The 16,696-nt window shown below is 33.2% G+C and overlaps 1 protein-coding gene across 1 annotated transcript in view; it reads left to right on the top strand.

The window, feature by feature from the left end:
- The window catches only part of LOC136026346 (spectrin beta chain, non-erythrocytic 1-like), a gene marked incomplete in the record, with an annotated part of 229,939 nt that overhangs the window by 150,737 nt on the left and 62,506 nt on the right, over nucleotides 1-16,696 (top strand). Inside the window, 5 exon segments of the mRNA XM_065702858.1 lie at nucleotides 940-1,293; nucleotides 2,696-2,986; nucleotides 9,697-9,859; nucleotides 12,269-12,653; nucleotides 15,695-15,923. Coding sequence (XP_065558930.1) covers nucleotides 940-1,293; nucleotides 2,696-2,986; nucleotides 9,697-9,859; nucleotides 12,269-12,653; nucleotides 15,695-15,923 — 1,422 coding nt within the window.

Here is a 16,696-nt window from a genome sequence, read left to right as displayed (position 1 = left end):
TCAGTTGGACTATCTGTCTTTGCTTTTTCTACAAATAGCCATGACTTGATGCCCACAAATACTTAAATTTAATTTATTGATAGGTTCAATTAATAGATTTTTGGATTAAAATGGAATAAACCTGGCATTAATTCCCTATTTTCTAAGTTTTTCCGAGGGAGAATAGTCCGCGGGGTGAATTGAATTTGAAACTGTGGTCGTTATTAATACGCGGTTGAAAATATTCTGCAGGGGAGAATTTTCTAGGGGAAATTTTACCTTTTTTTTTCTTGTTTTGATATCATAGCATTGTCTCTTTCGACACTTTACTTAGTTTGCTCTGAAGCATGTAATACTTTACAGAGTTTAAGTAAACCAATGCTCTGGTAAAGTTTCATCGGATGCGATTACGGTCTCTAAGCGTTTGCAAATCATGTCAGTGACTTTTTCTACAAATGCATCTACTGCCTTCCCTTTGACGAGCAATGTTGACTAGTACCTATGTTAGTCAAAGTAAAGCGGAAAGCATAGTGCGTTTATTTAGAACCTGTCATATAGAAACATGGCACGGTCCAACAATGTACAAGGGGAAGATTCTGCACTGACTACTTGAACAAGAGAATTATCAGATGCTTTCTTTTTAACCGAAACGGTATCTTTGAGGGATGTCATCCTGGAGAACGTCAGTCCTGAAACGTCATCCTGAGGGATATTCAACCTACCCCTCGATTTCTTAAAAAAATTTCAGCAGGCATGACTCTACAAATAACATTATGTAAAAAGAAAATTCGAATTGCGGCATATCAGGGCCTAAAATTTTAATAGGCCAGCGTCATAGAGAATTCATAAAAAAAAATTGCCATTTTGTACCATCAAAACTTGTATAACGCTCTTTATTTAAAGCCTCATTTTATTAATTTCTTCTCTTTTCCTCTTTTTAAAAGAAATCTTCGTTTATAGGTCCGAGACATTAATAGTTGGTCACGGCAGCTATGTAACCAAATGTCAACTATAGAAAAAGTGAGTGACACAGTGGCAGCTCAAGCCCTGGCAGCAGAACATCAAGTCCTCTTCGATGAAATCAAAGCAAGGGAAGAGAGCTACCTCAGTTGTAAAGCTCTAGGTGAAGCAATGGTTAAAGAGAATCATTATGCAAGCGAAAAGATCAGTGAAAAAGTTGTAGAGCTGTTGGAAGAGAGAGAAAGACTCCATCTGTCATGGAAGAAGAAGAAGGTTTATTTGGATCAGCAGTTAGATCTACAGTTTTTCTTAAAGGATGCGAAAATGATTGAAGTTGTTGCTGCCAGACAAGAGGTTTGTTTTCTGTGAACAGTTTTGTGGATACTTCCACTGATGCTTTTAACTTGAAGAACAAATTGATTCTAAAAAGCTTTGTTGAATCCTAAAGTAAAGATAATGAGCAATCGAAAATAAATGAAATTCAAATGTTTTAAATGGGATTTAATAGCACTAAAAAACTACTTCTGCCAATGGTGTTAATTCACAAAAATTTGAGGAGGAGGGTAGGGCAAAAGGTATTTGTTAAAGTCTAGGGTGTCCAGCCGAAATTTTTTCGATTTTTCGATAAGATACGAAAATGAGGTATTTCAAATGAAACTACGCTCGTCTCCTTTAAGTTGGGGGTGGAGATTTAGTATTTTAAATCTAGGGGTCAATTGCTCCCTCCTCTCCTTACCATAATCCGTCAATTAGCACCACTGAAAGTGGAGTGATGCCCAGCAGACCTTTAATACTTAAAAAAAGCTTAATTGATTATAATTTAAATTTAATAATATTTGTATTTGAATTGAAGATTTGTCCTTTGGGTCCAACCTGAAAATTCATGAAAGTAAGTGATAATTGTGTTTTAAACTAGTTTTAATTTATTAGAAAACAGTTCGAGCTGTATTTGTATGCAAAAAATAGACTAGATTTCGAGAAATGTTTTTAAATACTTCCTTCGATACGTTTCTTTAAACGTGGTTTTATTTTTTCAGGTTAAATGTAAAGCAAATGTAAAAAAGACAATTTAAATAATTCAGCTTATACTTTATTCATATTTTGTATTTATTATTAACTTTATGATTGTTTGAATTAACGCTAGAAGGCTCTGATTTATCTAAAATCAAAATGATATATATATATATATATATATATATATATATATATATATATATATATATATATATATATATATATATTCTACTCATTTGTTTTTATTTACCTCGAGTTTATTCTCTGGTAGTACGCGAATTTTATTGCTAGTGAGAGGAGATGCTAAAAAAATTTAATAATATTGCATGTCAAGTAAGCAGGGACAGGTATTCCCACCCCCCTCTCCCCCTAGAGTCTTAGGAGATCCTTTTTCTGATAATTTTCGTAGTTCGTCAAAACAAAATGCTTTGATTCAATGTCTAGAATGTATAATCGCCCCGAAATGAACTCCGGTGCGCTTGATTGATTCATATGATATGATATTTATTTCCAAAAAGACAGCCGGGCCATGACAAACAAAACATATACGCACGAACAAAAAATTAAATAAATGAAAAGGTACAGCTATTCCAAAAAAGACCTCTCGATGCTCTATATCCACACAGATGAATCTACAAAAAAAAAATTATTAATAAAATTTCTGTTTTCCAAAACCCCAACAAATCCCTCCTCATCACCTTTTTCCACTCCAATCGTGTGATTTAAACATTTTATATGATAGGCTGCCTTTTCAAGTGGTGAAATGGGTACAACAGAAGAAGAAGTGAGCAACGCCTTGAAAAAGCATGAGGCACTTGAGAAGCTTGTCATTACTCAAGAAGAAAAGCTATCCGTTTTCTTAGAGCAAGGAGAGAAATTGGTTAGTCAAAATCATTATGAATCAGTACTCGTAAAGAAGCACATGAAGGAAGCTACTCAACGACGCGTCAAAGTCAAAGAACTATGCGCTCAAAAACGCCGAAAGCTACAAGATGCTTTGCTGTATGCTCAGTTTGTTCAGCATGTTACAGAGGTAAGAATGAAACAGAGTAAATAAAAAAAAGTCGGTAAGAAATAAGGGGCAAAGAAGAATGAGATATGGATATTTTCGGAATAAATATGATAATCTAAATAGCTAAAACTGGATCCGAAATAAAACTAGCAGGAAAACCATGTAACAATTCTAAAAGATTGTATTTGACGTTCGTTTCAAGGTCTTCGGAATGAGTTAAATATCTTAAATCTTGGGATGATTTTATTCTACAATCTCATTTCTTGATAAGTTGATGAACAACGAGTTTTGAAGACAAGCTAAATTAATTTGTTTTTTATGGTAATCATTTTCATTTCTAAAATTATACATACAAAATACACAAGCATAAAATTAAAAAAAAAATCAGCCTTTCTTTAGCCTTAAAAACTTTAAAAAATCAGCTCGGCCAGGTTCATAAAAATGCAGTGGAGTAAATACAATACAAGAATTCGTTACTGTTTTTTTTTATTTCAATCAACCAATGAGTCGACAGAGAAAATATCTTTAATTTTTTGTGTCTGCTTAGGTGCTGAAATATAGAAGACACTGTTCTGAACTGCATTTTAAATTGATTGAATTTTTTTTTTTTTTTTAATATTAAGTTTTCCCTATAAAATGTGAATTATCTTTTTGGGATATAAACAATTATTTTATAGATTTTCAATATGTCGGGGCATGTAAGATGTAAATAGCGATTTTGGTAAGCCTGACCTGTGGAAGGCCTTTATGATAATATTTTCCCTATAGTGTTGAAGTTGTATTGAAAATATGCTTTTATTTCATAAGCGTAGAATGAAAATCAGCCCAAATTTGTTTCTAATTTTTACTCATTGTGTAACTGTAGAAACTCTCAAATGGGTCAAACGAGGAACAAATCAAATTTTCTGACAACTCTAGCCCCTGAGCCTTTGGACCGATGGTGGTTCTGGCCTATTTTGTGCCCAAGAGGAAATCTTAGCCCCCCCCCGTCTCCCAAAAAATTTTCAGGCCATATTTTAACAAAATTTTCGTTTATTACGGGATTATTTTCTATTTATTAATTGATTAGTAATTTATTGTTTTATTTATTTAATTTAGTTATTTTGATTATTATCATTTTTTTTTAATATATATTTATTTTTTTGACTAATTAATGATTTATTAGTTATTTTCATATATTAACAGCGCCTTCTGCTCTATTTCAATATAATTAAGTTTCAAAAATTACAAACTGACTAAAACTGCCAGATTACTTATTTGAAATTGTTTGCCCCTAAAATTTCTGCGCCCGGGGCAAGTGCCCCCTCTGTCCCTCCCCTGAAACCGCCTCTTTTTTTGGGTACCGCCTCTCTATTGAAAAGATTTTTAATAATATTTTGACTTTAAATTTCAAAGGCGTTATGAATTTTCGCAATTTATCTTTAAACTACTATTGTGCGCTCCTTCTCACTGCTATACTTTACCCCCATTGTTTGCATGACAGATTTCTTCATTTCTTTGTTGTTGTTTTTTTATTCTTTTTTGTATGGTGTATGGTTTAACTGTTAAGCAGTCAACTGACGCCTGGCCATATTTGGTAATTTAACTAACTCGATGTTAAGCAGTCAACTGACCCCTGGCCGTAAGCTAACTCGACCTTTAATCCTAAGTTTAAAATTAAAAATCGTAAGTTTAAATATAAAAAGTAATTGTGATGGCTAGAAAGAGTTAAAAAAAAAATCCAACTAGGTAATGAAAGAAAAATGCCAAATTTACCACAGAGAAAATGTCTAGTGAAGAATCCGAAGAAGGATTGAGTTACCTCAAAGGTCTCAGATAGATTAAAATGAAAACTAGTGATGAATCATGCTGACTGGCAATTATGGTGTTGCGGTCAACTGACTTGCTGTAGTGCTAACAGCGAGCGGTCCACTTTACTGCACATTACCGAGGAAGCAAGAAAGAGACTCAGCTCAAGTCCTGTTGCTCTCAAGCGGGCCTTTGGTAAAACCAGTTTTTCCTACATTTACCGTGCTTTTTGCTAAAGTGTAGACACTCCTCCCCTGTGAGACAAAAGCTTGCGTATATAGGAAACTATGTTTCACACAATAAATTTCATATCTTTTTTTTTGAAATTATTCATTACAAAAGCTCTGTTTTCTTGACCCGTGCCTCTAAAAACTCCTTATATGTCGCCCTCTTATATGTCTCCTCTTAGAACTTTATTTAAACCTACTGTAAAAAATAACGAAGGTCACACTGCCTTTCCATCATCCAAAATAACAATGTACTACATGATTAATATACAGTATGTACTACAGTTTAGCGGCTATGGGACTCTCTTCTGGGGAAGGAGAATCGAAGTTCAAATCGTTCTGAATTAATAATAACAAGATTGTTTGCAATTTTTCTCGTTATCTTCTCTTATTTGATAAACCTTGTGTGGGGCTATTGATGTTAGAAGAGTAGTCATGAGCTAATCGGCTCTGATCCTGAATTGAAAAAGCTTTAATTCACTTAGTAATGATTCACAAAAAAAGAAAAAAAAAATCAATGTGGTTTGCATAAGATAAACGACGCACAATGTTTTTTACTTGAATACTGGGAAAAATGAGATAACTCATTTACGGCTTTTTTAAATAAAAGGACAAATGATCATTTTGGTCTTACCTTAATAAGGGTAAACCTTTTTTCTAAATTAAAATAATTTATATCATTTTCTTTGTTTTCAATTATAATTAGTAAATTGTGTTTTATGCCGAAATTTCTTATTCCTTCCTACCCTTTCCCATTTCCCTGTATGTGCAGATATATAAATATTTGATGATTCCAGCTCTTATTGTAAATTTCTGGTATTCATTCTATATTTTATTTTTCTTAAACTGGGAGTTAAGGGGAACACAGTAGTTTTGAACTTTTGTTGAATAGGTCCATTTTTGGGTTTTAATTATATTAAACACCAAATTCGCTACTGTGATTTATATTATTAAACTACTTTTTTTTTATTCAGCCAAATATGATTCAAGATGATTACAAAGTTTTTAGTTTCTAATTAAGAGCTTTTCCATATGAATTTTGGGTAATAGCAATTCATTTTTAGTTTCATTTCAAAACTATTCCAGGTTATGGTTAAACTTTTTTCAGAAGCTCCTAGAACTTCGTTGGAGTTAAGAGGGGCGATGGAAATAGTTATTCAACACTTTTACACTGATAATGGACTTGAGACCGTTTTATTCTTTTAAGTTATTCCATAATTATTTTTTTGCAGTTTTTTGGAGTAATAGACGAAAGATTCTTAAGCACTACTGCAACCGAACTCAATGTCATTGTAATCAATAAATTCAATATTTCTGGATTTCATTGGAATTAGGAATAAAGCAAAATTTTTAAATATTTATGCGCTAAATACGGACTTGAAGCCATTTTATTCTAGAAAGTTATTTCAGGAGTCTATTCAGCTTCTGTTGAAATTTCATAGAGCGCAATTGCTCCACAGTAACGGCTCTTACTGTCACTGAACCAAACATGAACTTTGTGACTACATTCTATAGTTTATTCTATTGAATACTCTATTACCTACATTGAAAAAATTACCAACAACATTCGCTCAAGTTACGGCAAGATTGTCTCTCTGAAATTTTATCTTGAACAGGTAGATCCTTGCAAAGCTTTATGCAGAGATTTTCTCTCCTTCATCTGCTTTATGTATTGTATATATATATATATATATATATATATATATATATATATATATATATATATATATATATATATATATATATATATATATATCTATATATATAAAAATAAGTTGTCTGTCTGTGGATGGATGGATGGATGTGTCAGGTGACGTCACCTGAAAAAACTGGATTAGGTGACGTCAAAACTGAAAAAACTAAAAAAAGGCAAAAACTACAAAAAAAACTAAAAACTAATAAAAAAAATAAAAAAGCTAAAAAACTAAAAAAACTATAAAGGTAAAAACCAATAAAAAACTAAAAAAAAAACTGAAAAAACTAAAAAAAGGCAAAAACTACAAAAAAAAACTAAAAACTAATAAAAAAAGTAAAAAAGCTAAAAAACTAAAAAAACTAAAAAAACTAAAAAAAGGTAAAAAACTAAAAAAAATAAAAAATAAAAAAAAACTAAAAAAAAGGAAAAAACTGAAAAATAAGCTAAAATAAAGGTAAAAACCAATAAAAAACTAAAAAGAAAAAAAGGAAAAAACTAATAAATGACGACACTCAAAGAGAAAGCGACCAGGACAAAAGGAATGTTCGATTAGCAATCAACAAAGCACCGGGACACAGGGAGTATAAATGACGACCAGGACATAAGTAAAAAAAAAAAACTATCTATATATATAAAAATAAGTTGTCAAACTAAAAAAAGGCAAAAACTACAAAAAAAACTAAAAACTAATAAAAAAGCTAAAAAACTAAAAAAACTAAAAAAAAGGCAAAAACTACAAAAAAAACTAAAAACTAATAAAAAAAATAAAAAAGCTAAAAAACTAAAAAAACTAAAAAAACTAAAAAAAGGTAAAAAACTAAAAAAACTAAAAACTAAAAAAAAATAAAAAAAAGGAAAAAACTGAAAAATAAGCTAAAATAAAGGTAAAAACCAATAAAAAACTAAAAAAAAACTGAAAAAACTAAAAAAAGGCAAAAACTACAAAAAAACTAAAAACTAATAAAAAAAGGAAAAAACTGAAAAATAAGCTAACATAAAGGTAAAAACCAATAAAAAACTAAAAAGAAAAAAAGGAAAAAACTAAAAAAAATTTTCATCTAAAAAACTAAAAAAAACTAAAAAAGGTAAAAACTAAAAGAACTAAAAAAGAAAAAAATAAATGACGACACTCAAAGAGAAAGCGACCAGGACAAAAGGAATGTTCGATTAGCAATCAACAAAGCACCGGGACATAGGGAGTATAAATGACGACCAGGACATAAGTAAAAAAAAAAATTAACAAAACTAAAAAGAAGGTAAAAACTACAAAAAAACTAAAAAGAAAAAAAAAACTAAAAACTAATAAAAAAACTAAAAAATCTAAAAATCTAAATAAACTAAAAAAGAAAAAAAAAGGAAAAAAATAAAGGAGAAAAACAAAACTAAAAAACGAATGTATATACAGACCGGTACACCGGGATACAAATGACGACCGGGACAGAGGGAATATAAATGACGACCGGGACACAGGGACACAACTACAACGGGGACACCGGGGGAAACAGGGGGATATAAATGACGACCGGGACAAAAAAACTAAAAAGAAAAAAAAACTAAAAACTAATAAAAAAACTAAAAAATCTAAAAATCTAAATAAGCTAAAAAAGAAAAAAAAAGGAAAAAAAAAAGGAAAAAAATAAAGGAGAAAAACAAAACTAAAAAACGAATGTATATACAGACCGGTACACCGGGATACAAATGACGACCGGGACACAGGGAATATAAATGACGACCGGGACACAGGGACACAACTACAACGGGGACACCGGAGGAAACAGGGGGATGTAAATGACGACCGGGACACCGGGACAGGGAATGGTCGATTAGCAATCACCATCAACAAAGCTCAAGGGCAATCATTAGAATCATGAGGTATAGATCTGAATACAGATTGTTTTCCCATGGACCATTATATGTTGCATGTTCAAGAGTCGGTAAACCTGACAATCTATTTATATGCAAAGACAATGGGACAGCAAAGAATGTTGTATATTCGCAAGTTTTACGTAGTTAAAACCATATATATATATATATCTATCTATATTCACAGGTGGGACATAGGGACACAACTACAATGGCGCGTAACTATTATGGCGCGTAACGACTTACGCGCGCGGGGGGGCTTGGGGGGGGCGCGAAGCGCCCCCACCAACTAGGTGTTGGGGTGGCGCGAAGCGCCACCCCAACAGCTAGTATATATATATATATATATATATATATAGCAATTACCTCAGATTTTGCTTCGTTTCCCGCTCTACGAGAGAAACACATTCGTTTAAGATCTTGGAATATGGTAGACCCAATTTCCATTGTGCCATCTATTCAAAATAAGTGCAGACAAAAATGGCGTTTTAAAAATTCGAGTTTTTGCCCATACATCTGATCTGTAAGTGCAAATAAAAAAATTATTTTTAATTTTATTTTTTGGTTCCTTTCTTGTATTCGTTCTGTTCTTTTTTCTTTTACGAACGGGCAAAAATAAATCGTTTACTATTATTGTAGAATCTGTAGTCTTTTATTCTATAATCTATATATTTATCCTATTACCTCTCCTATTGAGACTATGGTGTCTGCAAAGTGTTAGGCGCTTTCTATAAATTATGTAGAGTTATAATATGTTCTAAAAAGTTTCTTGGAATTCCTTTTGAAATATTTTGGAGTGGTGGGTAAAGGATATTGACCACTCGACATTTGAACTTGAGGTATTTTTAGTTTGGATACTTGTTCCATGGGTATTGTGTGATTTATTAAAAGATATCTAAAAGAGCCATGCAGTAAAGGTTGTTAGCTTCTACTTCACAAAGTTTTGAGTTGAAATCACTTAATTGATGTTGCTTGTTCGTCTTTTTAGAAGTAGGATGGTTTTAACATTTTTAGTGCTATGAAATAGACTCAAGCTAATAAAATTATAGGAAGATATCGCAAAAAGTCAGCAATAAGCTTCCACAGGCATCGATTTTTTCTCATTTATTTTATTTTTTCTTATTCTTTTGTGTTTTCTAAGTTTCTTTTAATACTAGGCCAATTCGTGGATTGACGAAAGACAAATTAAAATTGATGCTGAATTGGCGAAAGGCGGCGTTACAAATTTGGATGAAAAAGCTAAGAAGTTACAATGGTATCAGACTTTCCATGCTGAGCTGGCTGGTCACCAAAAAACAGTTGATGCTATTCGCGAAAAAGGTATTGAAAAGTTCCTTGCGTTTGTAGGCATATAACAAAATCGACAGCCTATTACCCTAATTTTAACGGGAAACTAGATTTTTTGGGAAGCATTCAAGCAGATAACCTCATGTCTTTGGGAGAAATTTCAAAATATGTTGTGTTTTGGGAAGAATTAAACCGTGAAACGTTATGCCTTCTGGAAAAGTCTTGAGATGTATAAAGTTTTTTGGGAAGAATTAAACCATACAACGTTTTACGTTGGGTACAAATTTTGGTAAAGCTTAAAAATGTATATTTCTAGCGTTCTCATGAATCTTTAGTAAAAATTCCCTTACTCTTCTTCTCAAATTCGCTAAGTTCCTCTTCGCGTCTGTTCAGATTTCAGATTCACGTTTAAAAGACTCCTTTTCGTTAGACACCTTAAGCGAGGTGTTAATACATTTCAGCTGTTTGGTATATGGTAATTGATTTAGCTTTTACTAGAGAATGACAAGTCTGTCAGAAGCATATTCTCTGATCGTACAAAACACCCAGAACTTCTGTTAGTTCAGCTGATTGGTTTAAGCTGTTCTATGTGCGTGTTGTATTTTATTTGTTTTAATTTGAGTTTCGCCTTATTCTGTATAAGTACTTGCGTAACGGATTTTGTGTCTTACTCTTTGTAAGTACTTGCGCTACGGATTTTGCGTCTTATTCTGTGTAAGTACTTGCGCAACGGGTTTTGTGCCTTATTCTGTTTAAGTATATGCGTGACGAATTTTGCGTCTTATTCTGTTTAAGTAGTTGTGCAACCAACTTTACGTCTTACTCTGTGTGAGTATTTGCATAACGGATTTTGCGCCAATTCTGTTTAAGTACTAGCGCGAAGGATTTTGCGCTTTATTCTTTGTAAGTACTTGCACAACAGGTTTCGTGCCTTATTCTGTGTAAGTACTTGCGCAACGGATTTTGAGCCTTATTCTTTGTAAGTAGTTGCGCGACGGATTTTGCACCTTATTCTTTGTAAGTAGTTGCACAACAGGTTTCGTGCCTTATTCCGTGTAAGTACTTGCGCAGCGGGTTTCGTGCCCTATTCTGTGTAAGTACTTGCGCAACGGATTTTGCGCCTTATTCTTTATAAGTATTTACGTAACGATTTTTGCGACTTATTCAGTTTAATCACTTTCGTGACGGATTTCGCGCCTTATTCTTTGTAAGCACTTGTGCAACAGATTTTGCGCCTTATTCTTTATAAGTATTTGCGCAACGGATTTTGCGCCTTATTTTTCGTAAGTACATACGCAACGGATTTTGATCCTCATTCTGTTTAAGTACTTGCGCCATGGATTTTGTGCGTTATTCTTTGTAAGTACTTGCGAAACAGATTTCGTGCCTTAGTCTGTGCAAGTACTTGCGCAACTGATTTTGTGCTTTATTTGCTTGTAAACACTTGCGCAACGGATTTCGTACCTTATTCTTTGTAAGTACAGGCTCAACAGATTTTATGCCTTATTCTTCGTAAGTATATGAGCGACGGATTTTGCACCTTACTCTGTGTAAGTACTTACACAACGGTTTTTGTGCCTTATTCTGTTTCAACACTTGTGCAACGGATTTTGCGCCTTATTCTGTGTAGGCCCTTTTGCAACGGATTTACTATGATGTATCTCTCTTAAGTCCTATGTTTTATCAAAGCGTAAAAAATATTTTAAGTTCCGTGTGCGAGTTCCGATAGTAGAAAAATTCTCTGTATCTATCATAAATTTGTAGTTCTACTTTGAGGGTCTGTTTTTATAAACAGAATTGATTCTCAGGTTTTCAATTAGATTAGATCGAACAAATTGTGCTCCTAAAAAAAGACAGTGGCACCTGCTCCTGTCCCTCTCCAAAGGCTGCAAATCTTTAACTGCTGCTACAAACCTATTTAAGAGTCAAGCTAACGGACGCTGAAGCACTGGCACTAATGAGTAAATGGCATAAATTATTATCAAACTTTGCCAATTTTGTAAGAGGCTGTGATAAAACTAATAATTCCATTTATGGTCGATTAAAAAAAAATGTTATTAAAGCATATAATGTCACTCTCTTTGGGCTAAATTTCAAGATACACAGTGTTTTGGGAGGAATTAAACTATATAACGTACTACCTTTGGGGAAGTTTTCCAAATATATAACTTTTCTTTGGAAGAATTAAATCACGTAACGTTATGTCTTCGGGAAAAGTCTCGAGATATATAGCGTTTTTTGGGAATTATTAAACCATATAATGTCATGCCTTCGGGAAAGTATTATTAGGTTTGATTCCGAATATCCCGCAATTAACTTGGAAATTTCATATTAGTCACTTCCAAAAAGAAGAGCAGTGATTTTAGCGACGTTTGGCCACTTCTTGTTCGACCGCTACCTTAGTATAGGTCACTTATCTAATGAAATCTTAATTTTATGCAGGTGATCGCCTTGTAACTGGAGGACATACTAGCTCACGGACAATTGCAACTCAACAGGAATCACTAATGAGCAAATGGCACAAATTATTATCAAGCTCTGCCAGTTTTGGGAGAGGTCTTGACGAAGCTAAGGACATTCTCGAATTCAACAGTAGTGTTGAAAGTATGGAAGGATGGATACGAGATAAAGAACTTATGGTACAGGCCGGTGATGTTGGTCAAGACTACGAGCATTGTTTATCTTTGAAGAGAAAGTTAGATGACCAGGAAATTGAAGTTGTATCTGCACGTATGAAAGATATTAATGATCGTGCTGATAAACTTGTGCAACAGGGGAGGAGTGATACTAAGGTTGTTCAGCAGAAAAGAGCTCAACTTAACGATAGGTATGTACAGTGCTCTAATATTAGCTTAAACACATCTTTGGAAGTCCTGTATATAGTTCTAGCCACAAGATTCTAATCATATTTTTCTTGTGAGTATCCTAAGTAGAGAGCTAATACAACAGGATGAAAAAAAGAAGTGAATTTGAAATACACTTCAAGGGGCATGGATGAATTTGAATCTTAGATCCACAATCTGCTATTATTCTATGCAGAGAAATTGGTAGGTCTCTTACAAAGTGTGCATTCCACGTCGAGTGACTATAATTAGTTACGTGAAGAGACGAACTTTTCCTTTCTTTGATAATTGTTGACGTGGGACGTCTCATTCAAGCGTCAAATTTAAGAATTCAAGACATTGTTAAAAATATACTAGTGTGATAACTGTCTAGTCTAAGGACTTTTGAAGTCAAAAATGCTCTGGAAGGGTCTATGAGAAAGTACAATTTTTAACATTAACCTCAAGATTCTCATGTGCATTAATTGGAATCTTCTATACACAGAGTCCTATCAGCTTTCAATTAGGTTAAGACTTATTATACCCCTACTATTTTCATTTTGAATCCCTGCTAGAATCAGAAATCACTAAGTATTTTATAAAACCGGAACAAAAATTTTCTAATGGTATGATAGGCTATGTTAGAATTCTGCGATGCTGAACTGGATATCAGTATAAAAAAAAAAAAAAAAAAAAAAAAAAAAAAAAAAAAAAAAAAAAAAAAAAATCATTGTTAACGATAATCTCGAAGTGGAAAGCACCCTAAGTTGGAAAACTCAATGTTTTTCCATCTCTGACTGTCACTTCCAAAGATTCAAGTGAAAGACGGACACACGTGTTAAGAACCTACAGCAATATTTGAGGTACTTTTCAACTCTTTTTAACAAAATGGCTATCTCAAAATTTTTATCGGATGCATTTGGGGGAAAAGGCGTGGGGGGCTAGTTGCCCTTTGATCGCTTTTGACTCGTAAAAAGGGCACTAGAGCTTCCGATTTCCAATCGCTTGAACCCCTACGAAGTTTGTACGACCACCTCTTTTATACGAAGTGCCTCTGGGGGAAAAAATAATAAGTAATAAAACATTGGAGCCTTATGACCTTTACTATAGGCAACGCTATAGCATTACATCTGATAAACATGACGAACATCTATCCTTCAAAATAGCTACAAAATGGTGATTTAATGAAGACTTAACCCTAGCTTGAATTTTGGAGAGAGTCAATGATTCCTCCCAGACTTCCAGGATTAAGCCTATCGTAACAGAGGCTTTGACAGGTTAAAATACCTAGGGCATACACATAAAAACATTTTTACCCATGGACCCATCTCAGGTCTATTTGTACCTGAAACTCATAGATTTTTAAGGTTTATATTTTGGCTTTTTCAAAATCATGAAGCTTTTAGGGTAATGTGACATTTTTTTACTGTTACCAGGTTAAACCGTCAAAATAAACAAAACTAAACGGTTAACTGGGTAGTTCTTTTTGTCTCTAAATATTACAATATTAAACTGTTGATTACCAACAAAATTCTACTACTGTTGATTTATCTAGAGTAACTCGAATATTTTTCCATCTTATTGAATTCTTAACACAACTGCCCGTCTCCCACTTCCTAGCATTGTCATACATTATGGTGTTTATTGTACATAATGCAATCATACAGTCGAAAGTTTTAGATTAGGGGGGGGGGAGGTCATTAGATTTTTTCAGAGAAGTATGTTGCTTTTAAGATGCTTTTCCGTTTTTACTGCCTTTTTTATTCAGATTCTAACTGGGTTGTGATTGTGATGCTTTGACAATGCCTATTTTCTTGAACAGCTTTTTGATGAAAGCATTCTATTCTTAATAGTTATTATTTTTTGGGCCTTGAATAATTGGCCGAGTGAAAAACAGCACGATTTAAGCATTTGCTGAATAGAGGTAAATCTTGAAGATTTGCTCAAAACTCAAAAGATTATGGAGCTTGGCCACAATCCATACGATTCGTTTATCAGACTTTAATAGATCTTTTAAAATTGATTTAACGAAATCCATTTCAGAATCTACTTAAGAAATTTGTCTATGATGGAGAGGGAATTTTTCCATAAATGCATAAGAATCCGAACCATAAGTTGCGAAGCTGTCTTCACAGGATTGGTTAGACGGACATGCGTAAATTATAAAACTACCGCCAAAGTTAACCGTGATGGGAAAATTGAAAAACATGAGGTAGCTTCTAATGGAACTGCATAAGAATGGGTCTGCTGTATTGTTCATATTGTCAAAGAAAACAGTGAAAACTGCCAATTTACGAAGAAAAATTTGTTTGTAATCAGTTTTGCTAACTGTGACGCTAAATTTAAAATTTAAGACTAAACTTACACCTAAACATTACCAGGGTTGCCAACTTTTTTGCCATTTAAAATGTTTCATTTTTAGCTAAAATATGTCCATCATGTAATGCCAAAAACTAAAGGCTATTTTTTTGCAGTTGTGCTATTGACCAAAAGACGCTTTGTAAACCTTTTTCAAAGTAGTCGGTAATAAATATAAGAAAAAAGAAAAAAATTCACGTAAACAATTCATACAAAATGACTTAGTGGGAAAGCACGAAACTCTTATAAATATGTAAATCCCTTAATTTGGAGGAAATCCTTTACTTACGGATATCTGGAATAACCCGGATGCTAAAAAGAAGTACTACTTTGGTGAAAAGTGACAATTATTTTTGCCAAGATATATATCCAGTTGGGAAACGTTTCATTTTATGCCATAAATTTACAAATCGCGTCCCTTTTTAGCCCTTTTGTGTCTGAAATTTCTGAATTGTGTCTTTTTGTCCTCCTTGTGTCATTTCGTCCTGGGACATGGGAATGTGTCCTTTTGACATAAAGTGTGTCCAGTTGGCAGCCCTAAACTTTACCCGGAGCGGGATTCTTTTTTAATTTTATGACCTGTTCGTTTTACAGATTTCATCAACGTTACCTCTTAACAGCTAAATTGTAAATAAACAAAATTGAAATGGATTTTTCTTGGCTTTTATATTTTTTTTTAATTTTATAGGTGGCAGAAACTAAGGAAAGATATAGAAGAATACCGTATGGACTTAGAAGGTGCGCTAGAAATTCATGGATTCAATCGTGATATTGCTGATACGGAAGACCGCCTAATAGAGAAAACTGTTAGCCTGTCCAAGGCTGAAAAACCAAGAACTCTTGAGCAGGTTGAAAAGGCCCAAAGGAAACAAGAAAATTTTGAAATGGAGCTACAAGCTATTGATAATAAGCTAAAAGTATTGTATTTTTGGTTTTTATACTAATTTATTCTGAATATTTACAAACCTTTAGTCAGAACTAATATAAGGCGATTTTGGGCCATGGAAACTGAAAGTGAGGTGGGAGGACTGATACTCAAAATTTTTAATTTTTAAAGCTTTTAAGCCCAGGTTTTTGTTTTTTTACTTTTATTCTATTATTCTCTCACCGAAGCTAGGACTGAGATGGGTACTCTGACATTTGAATGGGTGATTGAAATCCTTTTCCCTCTTTTTTCTGGAAATGAGTTTCCTTTTTGTTTCTTTATTTCCATTGATATGTTCAATTTTCTTCTGATTTTCTTACCTAATTATTTGAAATATCTTGTATTTACAGTATATTACTTTTAAAAAAAATATTAGCAAAAAATTGATTTCACGTACACAAAGTCATCACCAAACTTTATTCTAAAGAAGTGCCCATGATAGAATATCTTTTTAATCGCTTAAGTGCATAAAAAATACATGTATTGCAAAAGGGTGAAAAGCAACCCCCTTCCCACCGAAGAACAACATATTTTGTGGTACTGTCCTTTATATTTTTTTTTTATCCGGTTGTTATTATCAATAGAACGCTTCTCAGAAAATTATTTTCTTTAATCTGTTTGTACTAACCTACAAAATGCAAAAGGCTTCCTACAATAGTGCGCTGTGCGCTGGCCAAACTTTATTGTGCTGGCCAAACTGACCAGTGCGCTGGCCAAACTTTATTCTACTTTCTGTGATCATTCTGTCCTTTATGCTTCAGATCC

The sequence above is a fragment of the Artemia franciscana genome, chromosome 4 (assembly GCF_032884065.1).
Source record: "Artemia franciscana chromosome 4, ASM3288406v1, whole genome shotgun sequence".
NCBI classification, from domain to species: domain Eukaryota; kingdom Metazoa; phylum Arthropoda; class Branchiopoda; order Anostraca; family Artemiidae; genus Artemia; species Artemia franciscana.
This window is presented reverse-complemented; position numbering and strand designations above follow the sequence as displayed.